The 20,923-nt window shown below is 35.0% G+C and overlaps 1 protein-coding gene across 2 annotated transcripts in view; it reads right to left on the reverse strand.

Moving 5' to 3' along the window:
* Positions 1–20,923, reverse strand: part of LOC127970293 (signal-induced proliferation-associated 1-like protein 2) — a 106,929-nt gene that overhangs the window by 55,606 nt on the left and 30,400 nt on the right. For both annotated transcript variants that reach the window (XM_052572779.1, XM_052572778.1), the window contains exons 2-4: positions 15,566–17,310; positions 10,451–10,584; positions 8,743–8,931 (exon numbers count right to left, since the gene is read on the reverse strand). In XM_052572779.1, coding sequence (XP_052428739.1) covers positions 8,743–8,931; positions 10,451–10,584; positions 15,566–16,943 — 1,701 coding nt within the window. In that variant the 5' untranslated portion in view covers positions 16,944–17,310. The remainder of the gene's footprint in view (positions 1–8,742; positions 8,932–10,450; positions 10,585–15,565; positions 17,311–20,923) is intronic.

Below are 20,923 nucleotides of genomic sequence, written 5' to 3' on the forward strand. Positions count from 1 at the left end.
GACCTTATTCATGAGGATTTAATAATCATTATGGAAATGGAAGGATTAGAAACTCAGCAGCAGAGTAGAAAACCCTGTGGATCGTCACGATTCTCTCTCTCTCTCTCTCTCTCTCTCTCTCTCTCTCAGAAAACATTGGAGTTACTTTGTTTTCCGGTTTATTGACTGACGAGTCTCCTGTCCCTATATTGAGAGAAATCAGAAGCACAGAGGCGTTGTGTGCACTGTGTGAACATGATGTAGTTCTAGACTAAATGTGAATGTGCATTAATTTATCTCACTCGCAAAAAAAAAAAAAAATTTAGTATTCATAAAAAGGAATCAAAACAGCAGAATATGATACAAACACAAATGTATCTAATCCTATTTGATTAACTAATGTCTTTGCTGCTGACCTTTGATGATCCAGTTCAACCAAACTAACATGACTTTAGATAAACTGGTGTAAAATTGTGCTTCATTGTTTTTTTATTGCCGAAGAGTGTTGAATCTTCCTCTCCTGTGTTCTTCTGCACACACGTGAATTTACTTTTCCTTCAGACTGAGATTTATTCTTTACACTTTTTTGGTGTGAAAGTGCTTTTACATTTGCTATAAATACAAATTCTTATATTCAAAACAATCAAGCCCTTCACATAATTAAAAAGTAATGCAAAAGTAACGTAACGCATTACTTTCCATAAAAAGTAACTAAGTAACGTAATTAGTTACTTTTTAGCAGTATTGTAATGCATTACTTTTAAAAGTTCGTTCCACCAACACTGTTCAAAATGTGTGCTTTTGTTTAGTGTGAGACATTTTTATTTTTGTTGTAAAATTATTAATGTATTTATGCACTTTTATCAATTTAAAGTTATAATGAACTTTTCTTTTCACATTCTGGTTTTAATTTTAGATTAAATCATTAAATGGTTAGTTCACCCGGGAATGAAAATTCGTCCATCTTCTACTCACCTTATTTAAACTTCTTTAATATCACGGTCAAGGAATTTGTCAAAGTTAGCATAAATGAATCAAATCAAATCTCCATATGGACCAGTATTTTAAAATGTTAAGCTGCAAAAGTTGGTCGAAATCATGTTCTGCGCGTCTCTGTGCGACATAGACTGAATCAGCATCTGCCGTCTCAATGAGGACATAAATACATCAACAACATCACTAGAATTGTTCTGAGTCACTCCACAAGCACTTTACCGTTTCATTTGAGTAAAACCAGTGTCAGTTTAAAGCTATTCACGGCAACCCGTCAAAATAAAAGTTCATTTTTACATAAAGGCATTGTGCTAGAAATATTACTATTATTTAGTAAAACGTATGTGATACTGCTACTACTGCTGAAAAAAATAGAAATAAATCACACCATATTTCTTCCATGTTTTAATTGTAATAGCAAATCCAATTTTTGTTTATAATTTTTTTTAGAAATGAATATTATTTTTTAACTGAAATGAAATGTTTTTTTTTTAATTGTTTAAGTTAAATCTCATAGAAAAATGTAATACCTAAACAAACTTATTTCAGGTATTTGCCAAAGCAACATAAAAAAGGGTGGTTTAATATTTTTATTTTCAAATTTAACTAAAAAACACTATTTACACAAATAAATCATATACTGTATATTCTGTTTCATTTGCTTTATTATATCTGTAAAATAACATTTACTTTGCAAAGTGAGCACAATATGCACTTTGTTTGTTTATTTATAACAACAACAATAATAATAATACCATTATTATTTATATTATTATTATTATTATTATTAAAGGAATTGCATACACAAACACTCTGTGTAAGGGAAAATGTAAATGGTATTTCACAAAGAAATCACAATATGCATGCTTTGTTTATTAATAATAATTAATAATAATCACAATAAGAAATAATAATATTATTAATTATTATTATTATTGATTATTATTACCAGTCGGAGGTGTTGTTTAAGCAAGTTTAGCCTGCCACCGAGCTGAAAAAGGGTTCAAACCCTCTGAAGAAAGGAAAAGAGTGAGCACTCCACCTGTTTTCCTCACTTCAGCATTAATGATTTCAATCAGTCTCTGGACTCTGAGCTGTGACAGGTCACTAAAAACACAGCAGCACTGCCCTCACAGACTCTGAACGCAAGCGTAACCCAGTCGTGACGGGAATCAGACTCCGCTCTCTTACGAAGGTCAAGTATTCCCGGCGTGCAACCGTACTGGCGACCTCACTCCTGGAAACCCTCAGCAGACTGTTTCAGATTAGGAACAGCCAGTGACTTCCACAGCGTCTGCTCGAGCAGCGCTAATGCAGTCCAGAGGAGATGCCCTACTTGGCTTCAGGAAGGACACACACACACACACACACACACACACTCGAGTGATTAAAGGAGTACATGACGGCATCCAAACCGCTGACACATTCTGAATGGCTTGAGATATGTCCAACAGGCAGATTTTAGAGAAAGAAAACGGTGAGAAACACAGAGGAGCGAATGTGATGTGAGCCGTCATACGAGCCAACAGTGATGTCATGAGATCACTTACTCTCAACAGTTTACATTTAAACAGCAACAAAGAGTCAACGTTCTGTTACAAACACTAGTGTATCAAAAATACTATTTTATAAAAATAAAAAAATATATATTATAAATTTAAAAATCATGTGTGTGTGTATATATATAATTCTACAAAATTTTAACTGATAAATAATAAATCATTTTAACTGATAAATAATTGTCTTTTTATTATATTATTTTTAAAAATATAAAATATTTATGAAAGTGTTTTAATGTATGTATATTTTATTATATTAATTAAAAATCATAACATTTATTATGGTAAATAATAAGTAATTTTGTATATAAATATTTTATAAAAATTACAATAATATTTTTTATTTTTTAAAAACCGACATGTTATATATATATATTAAAACATTTAATATAGTTTTTCATATTTATATATAAATTTCAACTGTTCAAAAATTGTACCTTTTATTTTAAATAATTAAAATATTTCTTAGGAATCATTGGGGAAATTAATGTCATCAGACGCATAATTAACTTTAAAGCAAATTTTAAGGCAGCATCACATTTATTCTTCATTTAAAAAGGCAATACCAGAATTCAGTGTGACCAGGTCAGTGGAGTTTCATACGTGATGACAGGGAATCATCAATTTCATAGGACAAGACCTTAAAAAGCAGTGAGATGCGTTGCAAAGGTCAAAGACATCAAAACAAGGCAGCACACTAGAGTTTAAAACAGAGCAAGAAATGCCAAAAACACAGGACGAGCCTGAAATCTTTGACACGGACACTTTCTATTGGATCCTGATATTTAATTCAAACATACAGAAGAAAGGATAAAGATTACTGAAACACATTCTTCTGTCTGTTCCTCACAGAGAGCTCAACACAGACCCAGATAAACCTCCGAATGACATGAAACGCCACAAGACGGAAGAAACACAGGCTAGTGATGGAGGCACAGAGAGCTGAGTGCTTTACATAACGCCACCCTGACTGCGGTGAGTGACATCACTGCTCCCATCAGCCCTCGGGGCAGGAATGACTTCCTCTCACGACTCTGAGACTCAAGCACCAGCAAACATGCGGTCATCATACAGTCATTTACTACCTGCACAGCGCTAACCGTCACACTGCAGAAACAGTGGGCAACCTGCTGCTGAGGACTGCTTCTGGAAGCATTTTTCCCATTCATTTCTCTAAAGAGCTTAAAAAGTTCAAAGCATTGAACACCAAACCAACCAGCTCTGAGATGCAAAAAACATTAAGAAATAAGGAAAAAAGTTCAAAGCTTATAGCACTGCAGTCTTTGAAGAGATGTGCAATTTTATTAATTTTTTTAAGTATAGATTAAATGTTAAATAATTATATTTTATAACATTCTAATATATATATATATATATATATATATATATATATATATATATATATATATATATATATATATATATATATATATATTAAATGTCTATTATTTTATATTGCAATTTTAAAATGTAATAAAAAAATATGATTAAAAATTAAAGAATAAAAAAGAAAATCAAGCTTTGAAAACACAGGAATAAATAGTACAAATATTTCATAATATTACTGTTTTTGCTGTATTTTGGTTTTTATACACACGCACATACATGTATGACCCTGGACCACAAAACATAAGGGTCATTTCCATCAATGTATGGTTTTGTTAGGAGGACAATATTTGTCCGAGATATTTAAATTTGAATCTGAGTGTGCCCCAAAATTAAATGCATTGAGAGAATTACCTTTAAAGTTGTCCAAATTAAGTCCTTAGAAACACATATTACTAATCATAAATTATTTTTTTATATATTTACGGTAGGACATTTACAAAATCTTCATGGAACATGATCTTTACTTCATATCCTAATGATTTTTGGCATAAAAGAAAAATCTATAATTTTGACCCATACAATGTATTTTTGGCTATTGCTACAAATATACCCCAGAGACCTAAGACTGCTTTTGTGTTCAAGGGTCACAAATATACCCTATGGGTCAAAACTTTGGATCAGTAAGACTTGTAATGATTTCAAAAAGTACCACAGGTTCAAAAATAATATGAAAAAGCACAACAGTTTCCAGGACTGATAATAAATCAGTATATTAGAATGATTTCTGAAGGATCATGTGACACTGAAGACTGGAGTAATGATGCTGAAAATTCAGCTTTGATCACAGTATTACGCACATTACCCAGACTGCCCTGCTTCACTGTAAGATACATGACTAAAACACTGGAGTTTCCTGCTCGACTGACTCAGATGGGATCCCACACAAGGTCTACAACTAAAACACAAGTCTTTTGGGACGAACCCTTACACGCTCCCACAGAAAAAACATGAAACTGAGATCAATAAAGTGCATTAAGTGCAGTAATGGAATATTATTTTTTCTGCTTCTGTCTCTTATGTGAGACTAAACACCTCGGGAATTTTTCAGACGACGTTTGATCTCGACAGTAAACCCGACAAGAAGATTCACAGCATATGTGGTGAGGGGAATCCACAGTCATTCATGTGACAGGGAAATACTAAGACAGTGTTTAGAAGCTTGGAGTTGGTAACACTATGTTTTTGAAAGAAATCTCTTATGCTCGATAAGGCTGCATTTATTTATGTAGTACTTATGTAATACTTTCAGATCTATTGCTCTTACTTTTGAAAGACTTGTTCTTTCTTAGTGTCTGACCCTCTTCAGTTTGCATACCAGCCTAATATAGCCGAATCTATATGCTCCAGAGGTTTTACATACTTCTGGATAATCCTGGCACAATTTCACCTTTTTTGATTTCTCAAGTGCATTCAACACCATTCAGCCAGAATTGCTGGGTGAGAAGATGAGGAGGATTCAAGTGGATTTGGAGCTTTTTTTCTGGTGGACTGATTATTTAACTGCTAGGCCACAAAGCGTGCCGCTTCAGAAAAGTGCCTCAGAGACAGTTCTGTGTAGAACAGGAGTGCCACAGGGACCTGTCCTGTCACCTTTTCTGTTTAGTCTATATATATCTGATTCGGATGATTCAGCTGTTGTGGGATGTATCTGGGATGGTTGTGAGGAAGTACAATCAGGGACTTTGTTGACTGGTGTAATAATAGCCATCTGAGGCTAAGTATCTCCTCATAACTCGTAACTAGTCATTGATTTTAGGAGGAAGAGGCCCAAACCAGATCTAGTTTCTATTTTGGGAACAGAAGTGGATCTGATCTCCAACTATAAGTATTTTGGGGTGCAGTTGGATAATAAACTGGACTGATTCAGCCACATGGAAGCTGTATACAAAAAAGGGTTGGGGTTGGGCGCATCCACATATGACAGGAACACACTAAATAAATTGATTAAAAAGGCAAGCTCTACTATTGGCATCACACAGGACTGGGTTGAACAGGTTGGATGCTGAGAAAAATAAATGTTATTATGAACAATGATTTGCACCCATTACATGCTTTAGAGGGGTTTCAGCAGAGTACATTTAGTGGCAGAGTGATCCCTCCAATATATAACGGCATTGTAAATCATTGCTGCCTGCTGCTATCAGGTTTTTAATGTGCAATACGTGTAATGTATTTTATTGGGTAATGTGCATTTTTTTGTGTGTGTAAGATTCTTTTTAGGGGTGTACTTATTTAAATATGTCCGTGTGCATGCATTAAATTGAGGTTGCTGCTGTAACAATATAGTTTACTGTGAAATATTAATAACGTTTTTAATAACAATTTGATTAAAACTACAGCAAAAACTGTAAAATTAAGAAATATTATTGCAATTTAAAATAAGTGTTTTGCATGTGAATATATTGCAAAATGTAATTTATTCCTGAGATCAAAGCAGCATTTTCTGCATCATTTCTCTAGTCTTCAGTGTTACATAATCTTCAGAATATCAATCTTGAAAAGAGTTGTGCGGCTTCATATTTTTGTGGAAACCCTGATGGATTTAATTTTTCAGGACTCTTTTCTGAATAAAAAGGTTTAAAAGAAAAGTAGTTCGAATTAAAGTTTAAATTAGGAAAGCTTTGTAACATTTACATGTCTTTACTGTCACTTTTGATCAATTTAATGCATTCTTCTTGAACAAAAGTATTAATTTCTTTCAAAGAACGAATATAATCAGAAAAAAAAAATGATTGGGCTTTCCATTCATATGACAAAAGGTTTATTTTTAACATTCAAGAAACACTTTCTTGTAAAGCTGCTAATATAGCAATATTAAGAGGGCACGAATGGAACGCCTCGATGTATGACATAAAATATAATTCCAGCTATATGTCATTCACACTTCACACATTCACACAAACTTAGGAAATCAATGGGTGACTGGAGCTGTTATTGATCATCTCTTAACATGATATTGGATGATTTTCTCCCTTAGAAAGCAGACAACAATCTGAAAGTATGTTGACATGGGGAAAAACAACTCGACATGCTGTTTCTGAGACCAAGTGCATGGTGATTTTTAGTCACATGACCATGCAATATATCCACAAACACTTCCTGCACTGTTGTGTTGCAGATATATTTGGGTTGTGAGAAACCGTTACTTCACTTATTCTTAAGGCATCTTTACACAGCACAGTTTAGGCTGCTTAAAATTCAGTGAAAAGACACAATGCTACATTAAAGCCAGACTAAACGATGCCTGCTAAGTATACAGTTTATCAAAAGTGTTAAAGAACCAGTCACTGAAGAACCCATATTGACTCTGAACATTAGAATAATAAAACTTACTGTTATAAAACATCGGCAAAAGTACTACAATAAAAGGCACTATGCATTAGGGCTGCACTATTTATCTAAATAAAAACTATAAATCATGTAAATATGGAAATTGAGATCATAAACCATAAACATTTGTATTTATCAGATGCAATTTATATTTGTAGAATATTTTCTTTATTATTTTCTTAAATACTTTCTGATTATTTTATAGTAAAATAACACAATAGCAATATTTATTTTTTTATTAATTTTATTAATTATTATTATATTTATTTTACATTTTTATTGTAGTTGGTTTTATTAGTATAAGCAGTTGTAGTATAATATTAGAAGTAGTAGTAATAGTAATAATAATATTGATTATTTATTGATTATTATTATTATTTTATAGACATATTAATACACTAGTCAACATTTAAAGGGGATCAAAAGGTTTCATCAAAGTTGTCCTAAAACCTAAAACCAAAATGCATAATATATGATTAAATTTTTTCTTTCTCTTTGGAGTGTTACAAGCTCTTGGTGCATGAAGACGATCTGTGAAGATGCAAAGACTAAACCTAAAGAGATATTCTTTATCTAAGTTAAAACTCTGCCACGCCCCCTAAACACCTGGTTTAGACACGCCCCCACATGTCTACATCACTGTGTGGAAATATTTGCGTAATGCCGCTCAAATGTTCACGCGAAGACAGAAGGTGTGGTTTCAGTAACACAGCTAGTGTTGAAGCAGTCATGTCAGAGAGATGTGTGTGTTTCTAGGAGAAAACAAAAACACTTTATTTGTTCTTCCAAATGTAGATGCATCTTTAAGATTACTTACAACAGAACAGCAACACATTTTATTGACGACCGTTTGGTGAACTTAGGAGAGGAGGTCATTCTGACTTAGCCACGACAATCTGGTGTTTCCGGATCAGCTACTGGAAGTATGTTTTGTTTTTAGTTTAAGTATTTGCTAGTGACTGTTCAAATGTAGAGTTTTGCATCGAGTGTGTGAGTGTGTGTGAGAGAGAGAGAGAGCGAGAGAGCGAGAGAGACGGTCACACATTAGAGACCACGTGTCTTGTGTACTGCAAACACATACGAGTTTCATCACTGTGTCTGTCACACCACTCGTCGCTTGAACTGATGGTAAAACTAGAGACATTATTAACTGTCTTTCCATTTATTTTGAAAGATGAAGCTCGCGATAATAGAAAGGGTGTTACATTTCCAACGAGTGTTTGTGGTTTTCGGCCAATCACAATGCACTGGGTCAGTTGACCAATCAGAGCAGACTGCTCTTGTCAGGAGGAGGGACTTCGTACAGGAGGAACTACAATAATGTACAGTATTTGAAAAATAATGTGTTTTTTTGAACATAAAAGCATATCAACATTTTCTGTTACCCCAAATACACAAAATTATGATCATTTAAAAAAAGCATCATATGACCCCTTTAACAACAGCATCAAGCGCAGCTCATCCAATCAGATTTGAGCTCTTTAATACACACCCCCTGCTCGTCCAGTTTGAGGAGCTGCTCTGGGACTCGGGGTGAGCTGATGGCTAGTCGGAGACACTGGATGTTCAGCTCGGGAACCACGTACTCCAGTACCTCCTTCAGCGGGAGACCGCGGGCCGTCCCGTGCCTCGCTGTGGAGGGCACAGCGTCCTCCAGAATCGCCCCGCGCAGGGTAGTTAGCTGAGGGACAGAGAGAGATAGATGTTAGTACGCTGGACAGGAATAAAACATCACATGCATTACACAGCACAGACATTTTCCTGCCTCAGACAATCAAAATCCCATGACAAGGCAGGAGGTTTTACCAGTCTGGTCAATACATCAGTCCAGCGTTTGACCTCAAGTGTCAGTCTATGACAAAAAAATACATAGATCCATTGGGATATTAAGTCATTGGCAATGAAATTCCCCCTCCCTGCAGGAGATTTGAGAGCACGCTCTTGTCTGAAAGGAAGTAATTGAGTCTCGACCCTTTTATCTGAGCTTTCACTTATAAAGTAAAAGGCTTTTATGCTGAATGCTGATTTGAAGCACTAGCATCTCTTTAAATCTCATTCTGACGTTTTGATTCATGAGTGCGTCTAGGCTTCATAATTCAGTTTCATTGTGAAAGAGTTCCATTAGAAGCTAAAGATCAAAGCCTGAGGTTTAATGAGACGATGCATTTGATAAGAGAGAAGATGACAATATCAATATCATCTGATAATATCATCTACTCTCTTCGAAAAATAATAAGAATATTTCAACTAATAAAAAAAATTTATATATATATATATATATATATATATATATATATATATATATATATATATATATATATATATATATATAATGCATAAAAATGCATAATGCATAAAAAAAAAATGAAATGTCATTTTAGGTCTGTTATGATTATTTTTATTAAAATTAGATTTTATTAAAATTATCCATCCTAAATAAATAAATAAATATTTTTATATTAATAAAATAATTATAATATTATTTTACCATTTATATTTAGAAAATGAAGTATATTTTACAACAATGTTTTTGCATTTTGACATTATTTTCATGACAATTAAGACCATTTTTCCAAACAATAAACAAACATTTCACCTCATTACAAAATAAATAATTTAGGTCTATTAAGATTTTCTTATAATTTAATTATAATTTAAGATTATCCATCCTGAATCCTAAATGAATGAATAAATGAATATAATTTAAAAATAAAGTTTATTTTAGGACCATTAAAATGTTTACACTTTGACAATTTTGTATCGTAAGAAAGTAAATCAACTAATTAATTAAATACAGCTATAAGCAACTGATTTCTATTTGACCTCCTAAGGATGATATATTTTCATACATTTATTTTTATTTTATTACATACATATATATACATATATATATATATATATATATATATATATACATATATATATATATATATATATATATATATATATATATATATATATATATATATATATATATAAATAATATCATTTTTACATATTTCTATAGCTTGTAAGTTTGAAAGAAGGAGAATATAAATTAAAAACTTTAATTTGAATGTGGAACAATAGCTGAAACAACAAATTTTGCTAATTTTATTGCAATTTGGATTGATTTTAAACTGAACTAATTACATGACAGGCTGATCAATGAATCAAATGCGATCTCAATTAATGATCACTATTTATTTCTCTATTAGTACCTGACTCGTCCTGAAGGTAACGCGGTAGTTATACTGCGCTGTGTCCTTGTCTTTCCCGTCATCCAGCTTCTCTCTCCGTACGCTGATGGCCACCGGACCCAAGTGTTCATCCACACCGAAGTAGTTCTGGTGCTCTGAGGGAAACGACAGGACAGATGTGAGGTCAGGCTCTAGAAGGACACATAACACTTTACAAGAATCACCTTCCTGAGCGACCCGGAGAGGAAGAGGACCAAGAGCTGCTTATCTGAGAGGTCAGAGAGAAATAACTGACTTAAATCCACGTTTAGCTGCTGAAAATACTAGTGCTCTGATCATTTTGTCCATCACTGTAATACTTTACATTAAACAGCTATTCATCTTCATATTTTCATGATTAAATGGACAAATGAAATATAAATTATTCCTGTTTATCCTGTGTATCCACAAAAACTAAATTTATATAACTAAAAGGATCTCAGTAAGTCAATGTCATATTTCTCTCCACAAAAATAAATGCACAGTATATTTTGCATAAAGAAAATTACATTTATTTTAGAACCATTTATTAAGATTATCCATAAAAAAATAAAAAAAATCAAGCAAACAAACAAACAAACAAATAATGTTTTATAGCAACTATGTTTTAAAAATAATCAAATAATACAATAAAATGATCATATGTTACAAACAAACTAACGTTTAAAATAAATTACGTAATTTGATAGTAGTTTAACTGTAAACACTTTATAAATTATTTTCTCTTTAGATTTTAAAATATTATATGATTGAAATAGGATGCATGATATTATTAATATTAAAAAATATATATTTTAGGATAAATTAATTTTAAATACTTATAAATTTACTTATAAAATATTTCACTTATTTAGATACTATAAAAATATATTTTGATTTTAGAATAAAATGTGACGATAGGCTTTATGATATTAAAACAAAACAAACTAAACTAAAAGCTTATTTTTGTACCATTAAGATTTTTGCATTAATTATTTTAATGACAACCGATGGTCAAATGATCATCTGTTCCAAACAAACTAACAAATAAATGTTTAAAATACATTATTTAATTCGATAGAAACTTAATGTTAAATACTTTATAAATGATTTTCTCTTTTGATTTTGGAATAAAATACCAGTATGACATGCTCTTGATAGGCTTCATGATATTAAAAAAAAGTTATATTGGAGAAGAGTTAAGGTTAAAATATTGTTCTAGTCATCTGTCATGTACACATGGCAATGACGTCTCACAGACACATCGTTGCTATATATGAAGCATAATCTCTGATTTCAATGCACCATCGGAGATTAACAACAGAAATAAAACCAGCTACAGACCAAGCTTAACCTCTTTCTTCTTGATATCCTTTTTCGTAAGCCCCTTTAGAGACAAACATGCATTTGGACATCAAGTTGAAAACATGAGGCCAAAATTATGCAACATGATGAATAGTGTGCTAAAGCATGTCACTGAGATGAAAAAACCATTAAAGGGGGGGGTACAATGGTGTTTCAGAGTTGTTCACAGTGTTAAAGAGATGGATTCTCATGCTAAACATGGCTAAAGTCTTAAAAAATAATTTAGAAGACTGACTGCCGAAAATCTTACTTCTGGGTTGGTACAAGTTTCGGCAGTTTTTTTCCCGACCGTGGCTCTAATGACGTAGACGAGAACGGAAGTCCTTATATGGGCATTTCTCCCGGAAACACATCGACCAGAGGAGAGCGAGACCGCTCAAATCATCAACGCGCTTCAAAATCATCCGCAGAGCTGTGTAAGATTTGTTCGAGAATGCCTCCAAATAAGTGCATTTTTGCAAACTATGAAAAAAAGTGCGACTTATAGTCCAGAAAATACGGTACTTTCATATATTGTAGTACTGAATTATTTCCTTTTTTACACAGAGTATATTACGTTTACAGTTTGGGCTCAGTAAGAAAGTATATTTTTATTCATCATGACATTTATGAAGTTACATAAGATTTCAATTACTGTAAATGCTCTTTTTTCAAACTTTCTTTTCATTAAAAAATCCTTAAGAGCTGAGCCATGATTCTTACCGATATGAAGTATTAATAAGATTCATGCATTAATGCAGACGTTCAGTGAGCATGTCACAGCTTGCATCTCCGATCATGCAGCATCTTGGTCACGAACAGGGGAAAACAGGAGAGGAAGTTAACGGAATCAATGCTTCTCCCCAGGTGATAAAAGCATCACGGAGAGTAAAGTGTGAAAGGATAGTGGCTCTAGGGAGAGATGTTGACAGCTCTGTCCTTTTCACGCCCCTCTAGAGACGATGACGGGGTGATGATCAGCTCTGAAAGGTTAAATGGACTCTGACCGTTTGTTTGAAGTCGAGAATGTCAGACTGTCAAAATTTAATCAGTTTCTGTATTTAATCATTTAAAGCCAACATTTATCTTAAGAGTAAGTTATGCATTCCATTTAATTAAATTTATGCATATATTTAATTTATTAGAATTTAAGTTATGCATTTAAGTTTTGCATTCAGTTAAATTCAATTTGAAGCAATGCATTCAAGTTATGAATTTAATTTTATTTCATTTAAAGTTGTGTTGAAGTTATGCACTCAATATAATCCAGTTTAAAGCTATGCATTTCATTAATTTCAATTTGCGTAAAAATGTATACATTTAAGTTTTGCATTCAGTTTAAAATTATGCAATCAATTACAAATGAGTTGTAATAAAAAAAGCACTAAAGTTCCTATTTAAATCTTCCATTATGTAACATTATTTAAGTTATTCTTCACTGCATAAACAGCATTAAATTAACTATGAGCTAGGTATTTAACAAAGCTGCATTAGATTCAACAGTAACCTAAGAATAACAAAATAAATTAATATCTGGCTATTAGTTAGTTCACATGGCTAAATGGGTCAAATTTCGATTTTTATGTCAAAACTCCTTTCCTCTTTAAACAACACTTAAAATAAAGTTAAATGCACAAGACTAATCAGGGTAAAATATATCCTTACACAAGTAAAGGAAATTGAGCTCTTCTGCTTGATAGGTCTTTGGCAGCTCGGCACGGTGGATGATTATCTCTTTCCCAACAGAATGAGCTGGCTAACATGATTTATTGTCATTTGAGCTGAGCTGTAATTGGCTCATTCGCTATGGCTGGAAAGCCGGTGAACGTGCGGGACACAATCACAGCTTTCACCCACAGGCTGCGGCTCATTATTCAGCGCAGTCAAAGGAAAGAAATGAACTTCTGAATGGCAAGAAGTGGAGCAGCTGTTTTCCAGAGCTTAGGAATGAGTAACACAATCCTGTCTATGCAGATGTGCAGACATGCAATAAAAAAAGCAGTCTGACAGACACGGACACCTTCTCAGTTAAACACGGACGACATTGTGCAAAATAAGTTGAGGTATAATACACTTATTCCATTCCCAGACACGCTGAGGTGTTTTAATGAAGAGCGGTGGGACTGTGGTGACAGGAGAGGGTCCCGTCTCGCCTCTCTCGGCATCACGGCTCCTCGGAGGGGAACAGCTGCACCTCACCCTGTCTATTCTCACATGACAAATCACAGGCCAAAGACAGGAGAACATTCTCACACCTCAATTCTTGGCACAAGTGTTTCTCCTTTCAAAAAGTGTAACAAACGCCATACTTCTTAAAACCTACATAAATCATAAATCATCAGACTGACATCCAAAGGAGAGAATATTTCACACAGCAAAAATATTGTTTTAAAAATGAATAGTACGTTGTAGACACTTTGCTAAGTTAGCCCCGCCCCAAAAATGGAAATTCTGTCATTTACTCACCCACTCATGTGGAACAAAACAGAAGAAGATCATTTGAAAGGATGTTGGTAATCAAACTGCCAATGGTAGCCATTGACTTCCATCGAATTATTTTCCATACCATTGAAGTCGATGCATTGAGGCTTTGTGAATATTCATAGCAAATTCTCGAAGGCTGAACTAGTGAAATGTGATGTTCAAACCCATGCTGATACAAGCAAAATGATCGTGCATTCATAACGTGCGCATAAAGACACATCTCACAGACAGCGTGCAATTCCAATATACACATTTACATAGTGTTTCAAAATATCTGTCTTGGTGAGTATTCCTGCAAACATAATCTATTCCGTCTTAAGTGAACGTCTGGGGAACAGTTGGGGAAAAACATCTGATATGTAACATTATATTAGATCCTTGGATCACAGCAGGTCTTATATAGGATGTCTGTCTCATTACGAGAAAAGTGGGAATCACTTGCTGCTCGCTGCTTTTGTATTAATAACCAATTAATTTGGAATGAATACACTAAAGTGATTCTTTTGATAAGCCTATATGTTGTCTTACTTAAATGCTATTGTTCAGATGTAAGATGAATGCACTATTTTAAATTGCACTATTTTAACTGTTTGTTTGCATTTTCTGTTCTTTGTTCAGTTTTTTATATTGTGATTATTAATGAAGTAATATTATTAGTCGAAAAAAAAAGCAACGTTGCTATGTGGTTTTGCTTTGGAAGATTCAGAAGACTAGACCAGTCATTTTCTGGTCATTTCCAAGAAATCTTACATCATTTTGAATGCATTTTTTTTTTTATTATATATATGGAGATATAAGGACTAATGTTTGAAAGTTGGCTCATTGTGACACATTTTGCAAGCACAGGTTGCAAATCTTGTTTTGTGCTCAACAGAAGAAAGAAACTCATACAGGTTTGGGGCACTGGTACATTGAAGATACAAACCTATGAAAATATATAGGGCCAGATTTACTAAACAGGGGAAATTCGCATGGGATCACAATCCCATAAAACCACAGATGGGAGTAGAAACTTCTGCGGTTGATCTGAAAGGGAAACTCCAACAAATGCATATAAGCGAAAAAATACTTGTCCATGCCAGAGTTACAAAAACACAAACATAACCTTTGTGACATCACCTAAATAGAAATTATGTTTCAGAGGCATAGGAAGATTATAAACAATAAAAATGTTGAATAACATACACTCATCATTCTGAATAGAACCAGGAATGAAAGGTCAATTTAGTTTCATGTTGAGTTTAACAAACAAGAATCAGGTTTGTTTTTCATGCAAAAGACAAGGCTTACCTCTCCCATAGAAGAATTTGTGATAATAATATGCTCCGAGGTCGATGTGCTCGATGATGTACCGCTTGACCTTTTCACGGTGGATTGGCTGGCTTTCTCGTGGCACCTCCAGTACAGACACGCCAGCATTAGTACAGTGGGAGCTCAAGGAGGACTCGAATGAGCAGTTTTCTCCTCCAGCGCTGTAGGTGGCGTTGTTAGCCCTGGATAGAGATATCCTCCTCTCCCCTTCTCCACCAATCTCGTTGCGAAAATGCGGGCAACTCAGCACCAATCCATTGCTCTTCCCATCCCCCTCATCCGCATCCAGATTCTCCTTGGGATTGAGGTCTTCCCGACTTCCGAGCGGCGATTCGAACATGGATGCAGGTCCAGTTGTATTCCCAGCCACTTGTCCACCTCCTGGGACTTGGTACTGGGATGCGGCAGAAGCTCCAGTGGTGGTGTTCTTCCTCTGGCTGAGGCTTACGCGATTGGCCACCGCTTCGCTGATGTTAAAGAGGATGCTCTGGACGTCATAGTGAGCGAAGCACTTCTGGAAGCTGAGCGGCCGGCGGTCATCTTGCTCGGTGGAGAGCCGCAGACCGTCATTCTCGCTCTTAATAGTCCTCAGTTTCCTGAACAGCGATGTTTCGGATGATTCCGACTTGAGACGACGCATGAAGGACTTCTCTCTTTCTCGGCTGTAGAGGAGGGAGCTGTCCACGTAGTCGTAGCCGGAGATGTGGACGATCTCTCCTCGGGCTATTTGTGCAGCGGTCTGCAAGCTTGGGGAGAGTGTTGTGTCGTAGCGAAGGAGCTCTGGGAACCCAGCAGGCGGAGCGCTGCGATGGTCCAAGTTGTCAATTCGATATCCTCGCAACATAGTAAAGAACCCATCGTTTCCAAGACCCTGGCGGTCAATTGAAGACGTGCTGCCATACTCCCGATGCAACGAGGCACCTGTGTTGGGGTTGACAGCATTCTGGTCCATTATGTCCTCTGCGTCAATGTCGCTGATGGTAACGTCACTGTTACTCCTTTGACGAATGGGATGGAGTCCCTTCAAAGGGGATCGACTCAAAAGGTCACTCAGGGAATATTTTGTATCCGAATAATCCTGCTCCAAAGGAGCTCCACCTAAATCCGTGATCTGCACACTTTGGTCTAGCTGTCCGTTCTGAAAGGCCGTGATGACAGTCTCGTAGTTGGGTACCCAACCATCTTTTTTGGAGGGCCAGTCTGTCACCCTGGCTCGCACCCCCATTTTTGGCATAGCAGGCGTTCCATTCGTCTTGCCACCCCCATCCAGCTTCCCTTGCGTGTTGCCTGCCGGATGTCCCATACTTCCATTCAACGCTTTCAGCTTCTTGCTAAATAATTCCTCAGATGGCTGCATGACGTTAGAGGAGGCCTCAAGCAATGGAAGGTTTGTTTTATCACCGATACCCACGGCTCAAGCTCATATCCTGCTTGCAGCTGCTTGGGAAAGCGAGAACTCAAGTCCCCTTATTGGTTACATTGTCATAGGTCTCCCATTTGAGTCTCAACTAGTTTCAGAGTAGTCCTAGAGGGAGTCAGCCCACATAAAGGGCCGCCCTTCACTCCAAGTCCATTTTTCTCCAGGAGGGACCAGTTTGATGAAAGACAGGCAGCATTTGGGTGTCACGGACGGCTGGAGCTTCAAGGAGCAGAAGGGGTCAGTTGAAAAGGCTCTCCTTTCACAGAGCTCAGCTAATTTAGGACGACAGCTGGAGGAGAGCGATCTGTTGGGAGCAAGGAGAAAAACAAAAGCGCATTAATGCATCTCGCAGCAGAGAACAGCAGAATATATTTATTCGGATACTCTTCCAGGATTTCAGAGAGAACAGTGGGATGACTTTCTCACAACCTCCTTATGACCACTGAACAATGTAAGACTGTTAGATAAGTGGCAGGGTGTGTACCGCACAACATGCCTGATGACTCCTTCAAGAAGGTCTTCTCACAAAGACATCTTTCAGAAATATAAACGCCTATTTCTGTTGCTAACTTTTATTGGCCAAGTAGGGGTTCAAATCAGTCTTATTAAACTTAAGGGAACGTTCAGTGGTTTTCAAACTGGATTATGCATTAGGCAAAGAGAACACAGCAAAATGTCTTTAATTTCATGCCACATTTATTCGCTCCCACAGAGTACTGGGGCCCGAATTGCAATGCATATATTACATGCGCAACTATAAATGCATATAGCATATATATACACACATGTATAAACAAGGTTCCCAGTGGGGACTCCAGCATTTGAACTTCACCTTTTGTTCAGCTGTACAGCTCAATGCATGCGAGTTGGGAAGATGCCACTGATGACCCAAATGGGGTTTTCTTGTTCATGTGTATTGCACGGGTGCAACATTCATGCAACTTTATATATTTTCTATTCAGAATCATGTAGCATGACCTGACATTGCTATCAGCCCACAAAAAAAATCTGCTATAAATCCTACAAATGTAAACACTGTGACCCTTTTTCTGAACCGAACCACTAATCTTCATTCCAATTTCACTACTCCTAAAAACAGGAACAAGCCACAAAACATCCCATCTTCACTACATTCGCCCTATCCCGTGATTCAATTTCTGATGTAGCTTATATTTGCAGGACAAACAACATCTGGTGGGGCAATGTGGGCCACAACAAGATAAGCTGTAATGTATATGCTGTTGTTTTAACACTTAATACAGTTATTACTAATATACACTAAACACTACAAGTCAATGCTGCATACTTCAATTTCATTAAAAGACATTAGCAATATTGCAAGAGTTGGTTAAGCAGTTTGATTATTAACAAGCAAATTTTGAGATAAATTGCAAAAATTATTAACATACCCTTTTATCCAAAAACTTGTGAATTAATTAAGTACAGGTCTGGCCCAAATTAACAGCTGACGTACATAAAATACATTAATAAGGGAGCCCTGGCTGTAGTTTTTGGATAAAAGATAGTCTTTTTATAAATGAGAATTTAACTATTTAAATATTTGAAATTTTTGAATATTTTTTATATTAAAGAAATTAATAATATTGTGACCGAGTATACAACAATATCTTTAGAAGTCAAAATATTGTTTTATTTTCATATGTGACCCTGGACCACAAAACCTTAAATGTCTTAAATGTAAATTTTTCAAAATTGAGATTTATACATCATCTGAAACTGTATAAATAAGCTTTCCATTGGTGTATGGTTTGTAAGGATCAGATTTTGTAAAAATCTAAATATTAAAAAAAAAAAGTTGTCCAAATGAAGTCCAGCAATGCATATTACTCATCAATTTTTTTTTTTTTATATATTCACGGTAAGAAATTTACAAAATATCTTCAAGGAACATGATCTTAATATCCTAATGATTTTTGGCATAAAAGAAAAATCTATAATTTTGACCCACACAAGGCATTTTTGGCTAATACTACAATACAGTTTTGTAAGCAAACTTACAATATAAAAACTACCATGCAATTTCCATGTTAACATCAGATCAGCTAACGCAATTTATCTAATTGCATTGGTTTATTTGCAATAGAGTTTTCCTAGACTGCTTCCCCTCGGACTGTCCTTCACGGTGATACGAGCGAGCAGGATTTTGGATCCCAGTGCTGAAGCCTAACTAAATGTTTTCACATTGAAATGCAGTAGCAGCAAAAGTGCTTCCTGAAATAACTTCATTAAATGAGACAGGCTTTTCTAAAACGATGAGCAAGGACAAAACAGAGGAGCTCCGTTTACGTAATCCTTTTCACACTGACACAATCATTAAAACACACACACACACACACACACACAGAGCAGGGTCACTGAGAAAAACTCTGTCCTTAAAACACTCAGTGACTATTGAGCTGTAAACTAAAAGAGTTTCCTTCAGTGTAATGAGACTCAGAATAAACTGCTGAATTCCAACAAGATTCTTCACCAAAAGCTCTTTACAAATCTAAACGTCTAAATCCAAATGATGTCTAAACACAGCAGTTCATCCAAGCAAACCACATGCTAACTGGCAATGCGTTCCAAAGGCTTTTTGTGAAGGCAGAATAGTTAAAACACTTCCTCCTTTTAATTTTAGTCATTTAGTAGATGTTTATATACTAAGAAACTACTACTGTTGGAGCTGAGCTGGTGATCTGAATAAGAGAGAGAGAGAGAGAGAGAGAGAGATGCAGAACTAGGAGGAACAGTATTAATTACTGCTGCTTTAAAACATTGATTTATAAATCTGTGAATCCATTAGAATCGTTAAAAAACAGAACCGCAATTCTTATGTCTTCCTGTAGCTCAAGTGGTAGTGCATTGCGTTAGCAAGTGCAAGGTTGGTGGTTCGAATCCCAGGGAACACATGTTAGGAGAAAAAAATTGTTAGCCTGAATGCAATGTAAGACGCTTTCGATAAAAGCATGTGCTAAATGTACCCCTAGTTTTCTCTACCTCTTCTCTAAAGCAGCACAACACGGCTCCGCCCCTTTGCTGCATTTTTCCAGGGGCGGGGTTTATCTAGGTTTGTGACATCACAAACCCAGGAAGTAGCTCATTGTAGTCCCTACCCGCCATTTTTGTAGGCATTTAACAGCCAGAATTATAAAAGACTCTTTGAACTTTCAGCTCCTTAACATCACAGATATTGTTTATGCTCAAACAGCAACATTACACACTACTGTTAAAAAAGTGAAAACGCAATCAACCACCCCTTTAACTATTTTAATAGCTTACACTAAAAGTTATATTTTATTATTGAACAAAAATTCATGAATGAATGTGCTTATTTTTAACAATAAGCTATTTTTTTAATGACTGACATAAAATCTATTATATTTTAATACTGCACATAAATACATAGATAGGCTAAGTGTTCATTATTAACAATAAGTTGTTAGTTATTTTTCCTATCATTACAATGTAATAATGTATAGTATGAAAGATTTATATTCATCTTTGAGTTTAGCTAAAGATTACATTTAACAGTTTTCAATTCTTAATGTTTTTAAAAGATAGAAATGTAAAGACTGAAGAAAATAGCATGCACAATTAAATATTTAATTTTGGCTGCTGAATATATATTAATATTGAGACAATACTGAGACGTTTATGAAATAGTTTTTCAATTACATATATATATATATATATACACACATTACATATACATATATATTTTGATCAAATAAATGCAGGCTTGATGAGCAGAAGAATCGTCTTTCAAAAACATTAAAAATAGTAATGTTTCCAAACTTTTGGTCTATACTGTATATATATATATATATTTTAGCAAGACGTGTCTTCATCAGTTCAGACCTTTAGAGGCTCGTTCAAACACAGAGAAACAGTAAGAGTAGAACAGAAAGTCTCTG

Source organism: Carassius gibelio, chromosome B13 (assembly GCF_023724105.1).
Source record: "Carassius gibelio isolate Cgi1373 ecotype wild population from Czech Republic chromosome B13, carGib1.2-hapl.c, whole genome shotgun sequence".
Classification (NCBI taxonomy): Eukaryota; Metazoa; Chordata; class Actinopteri; order Cypriniformes; family Cyprinidae; genus Carassius; species Carassius gibelio.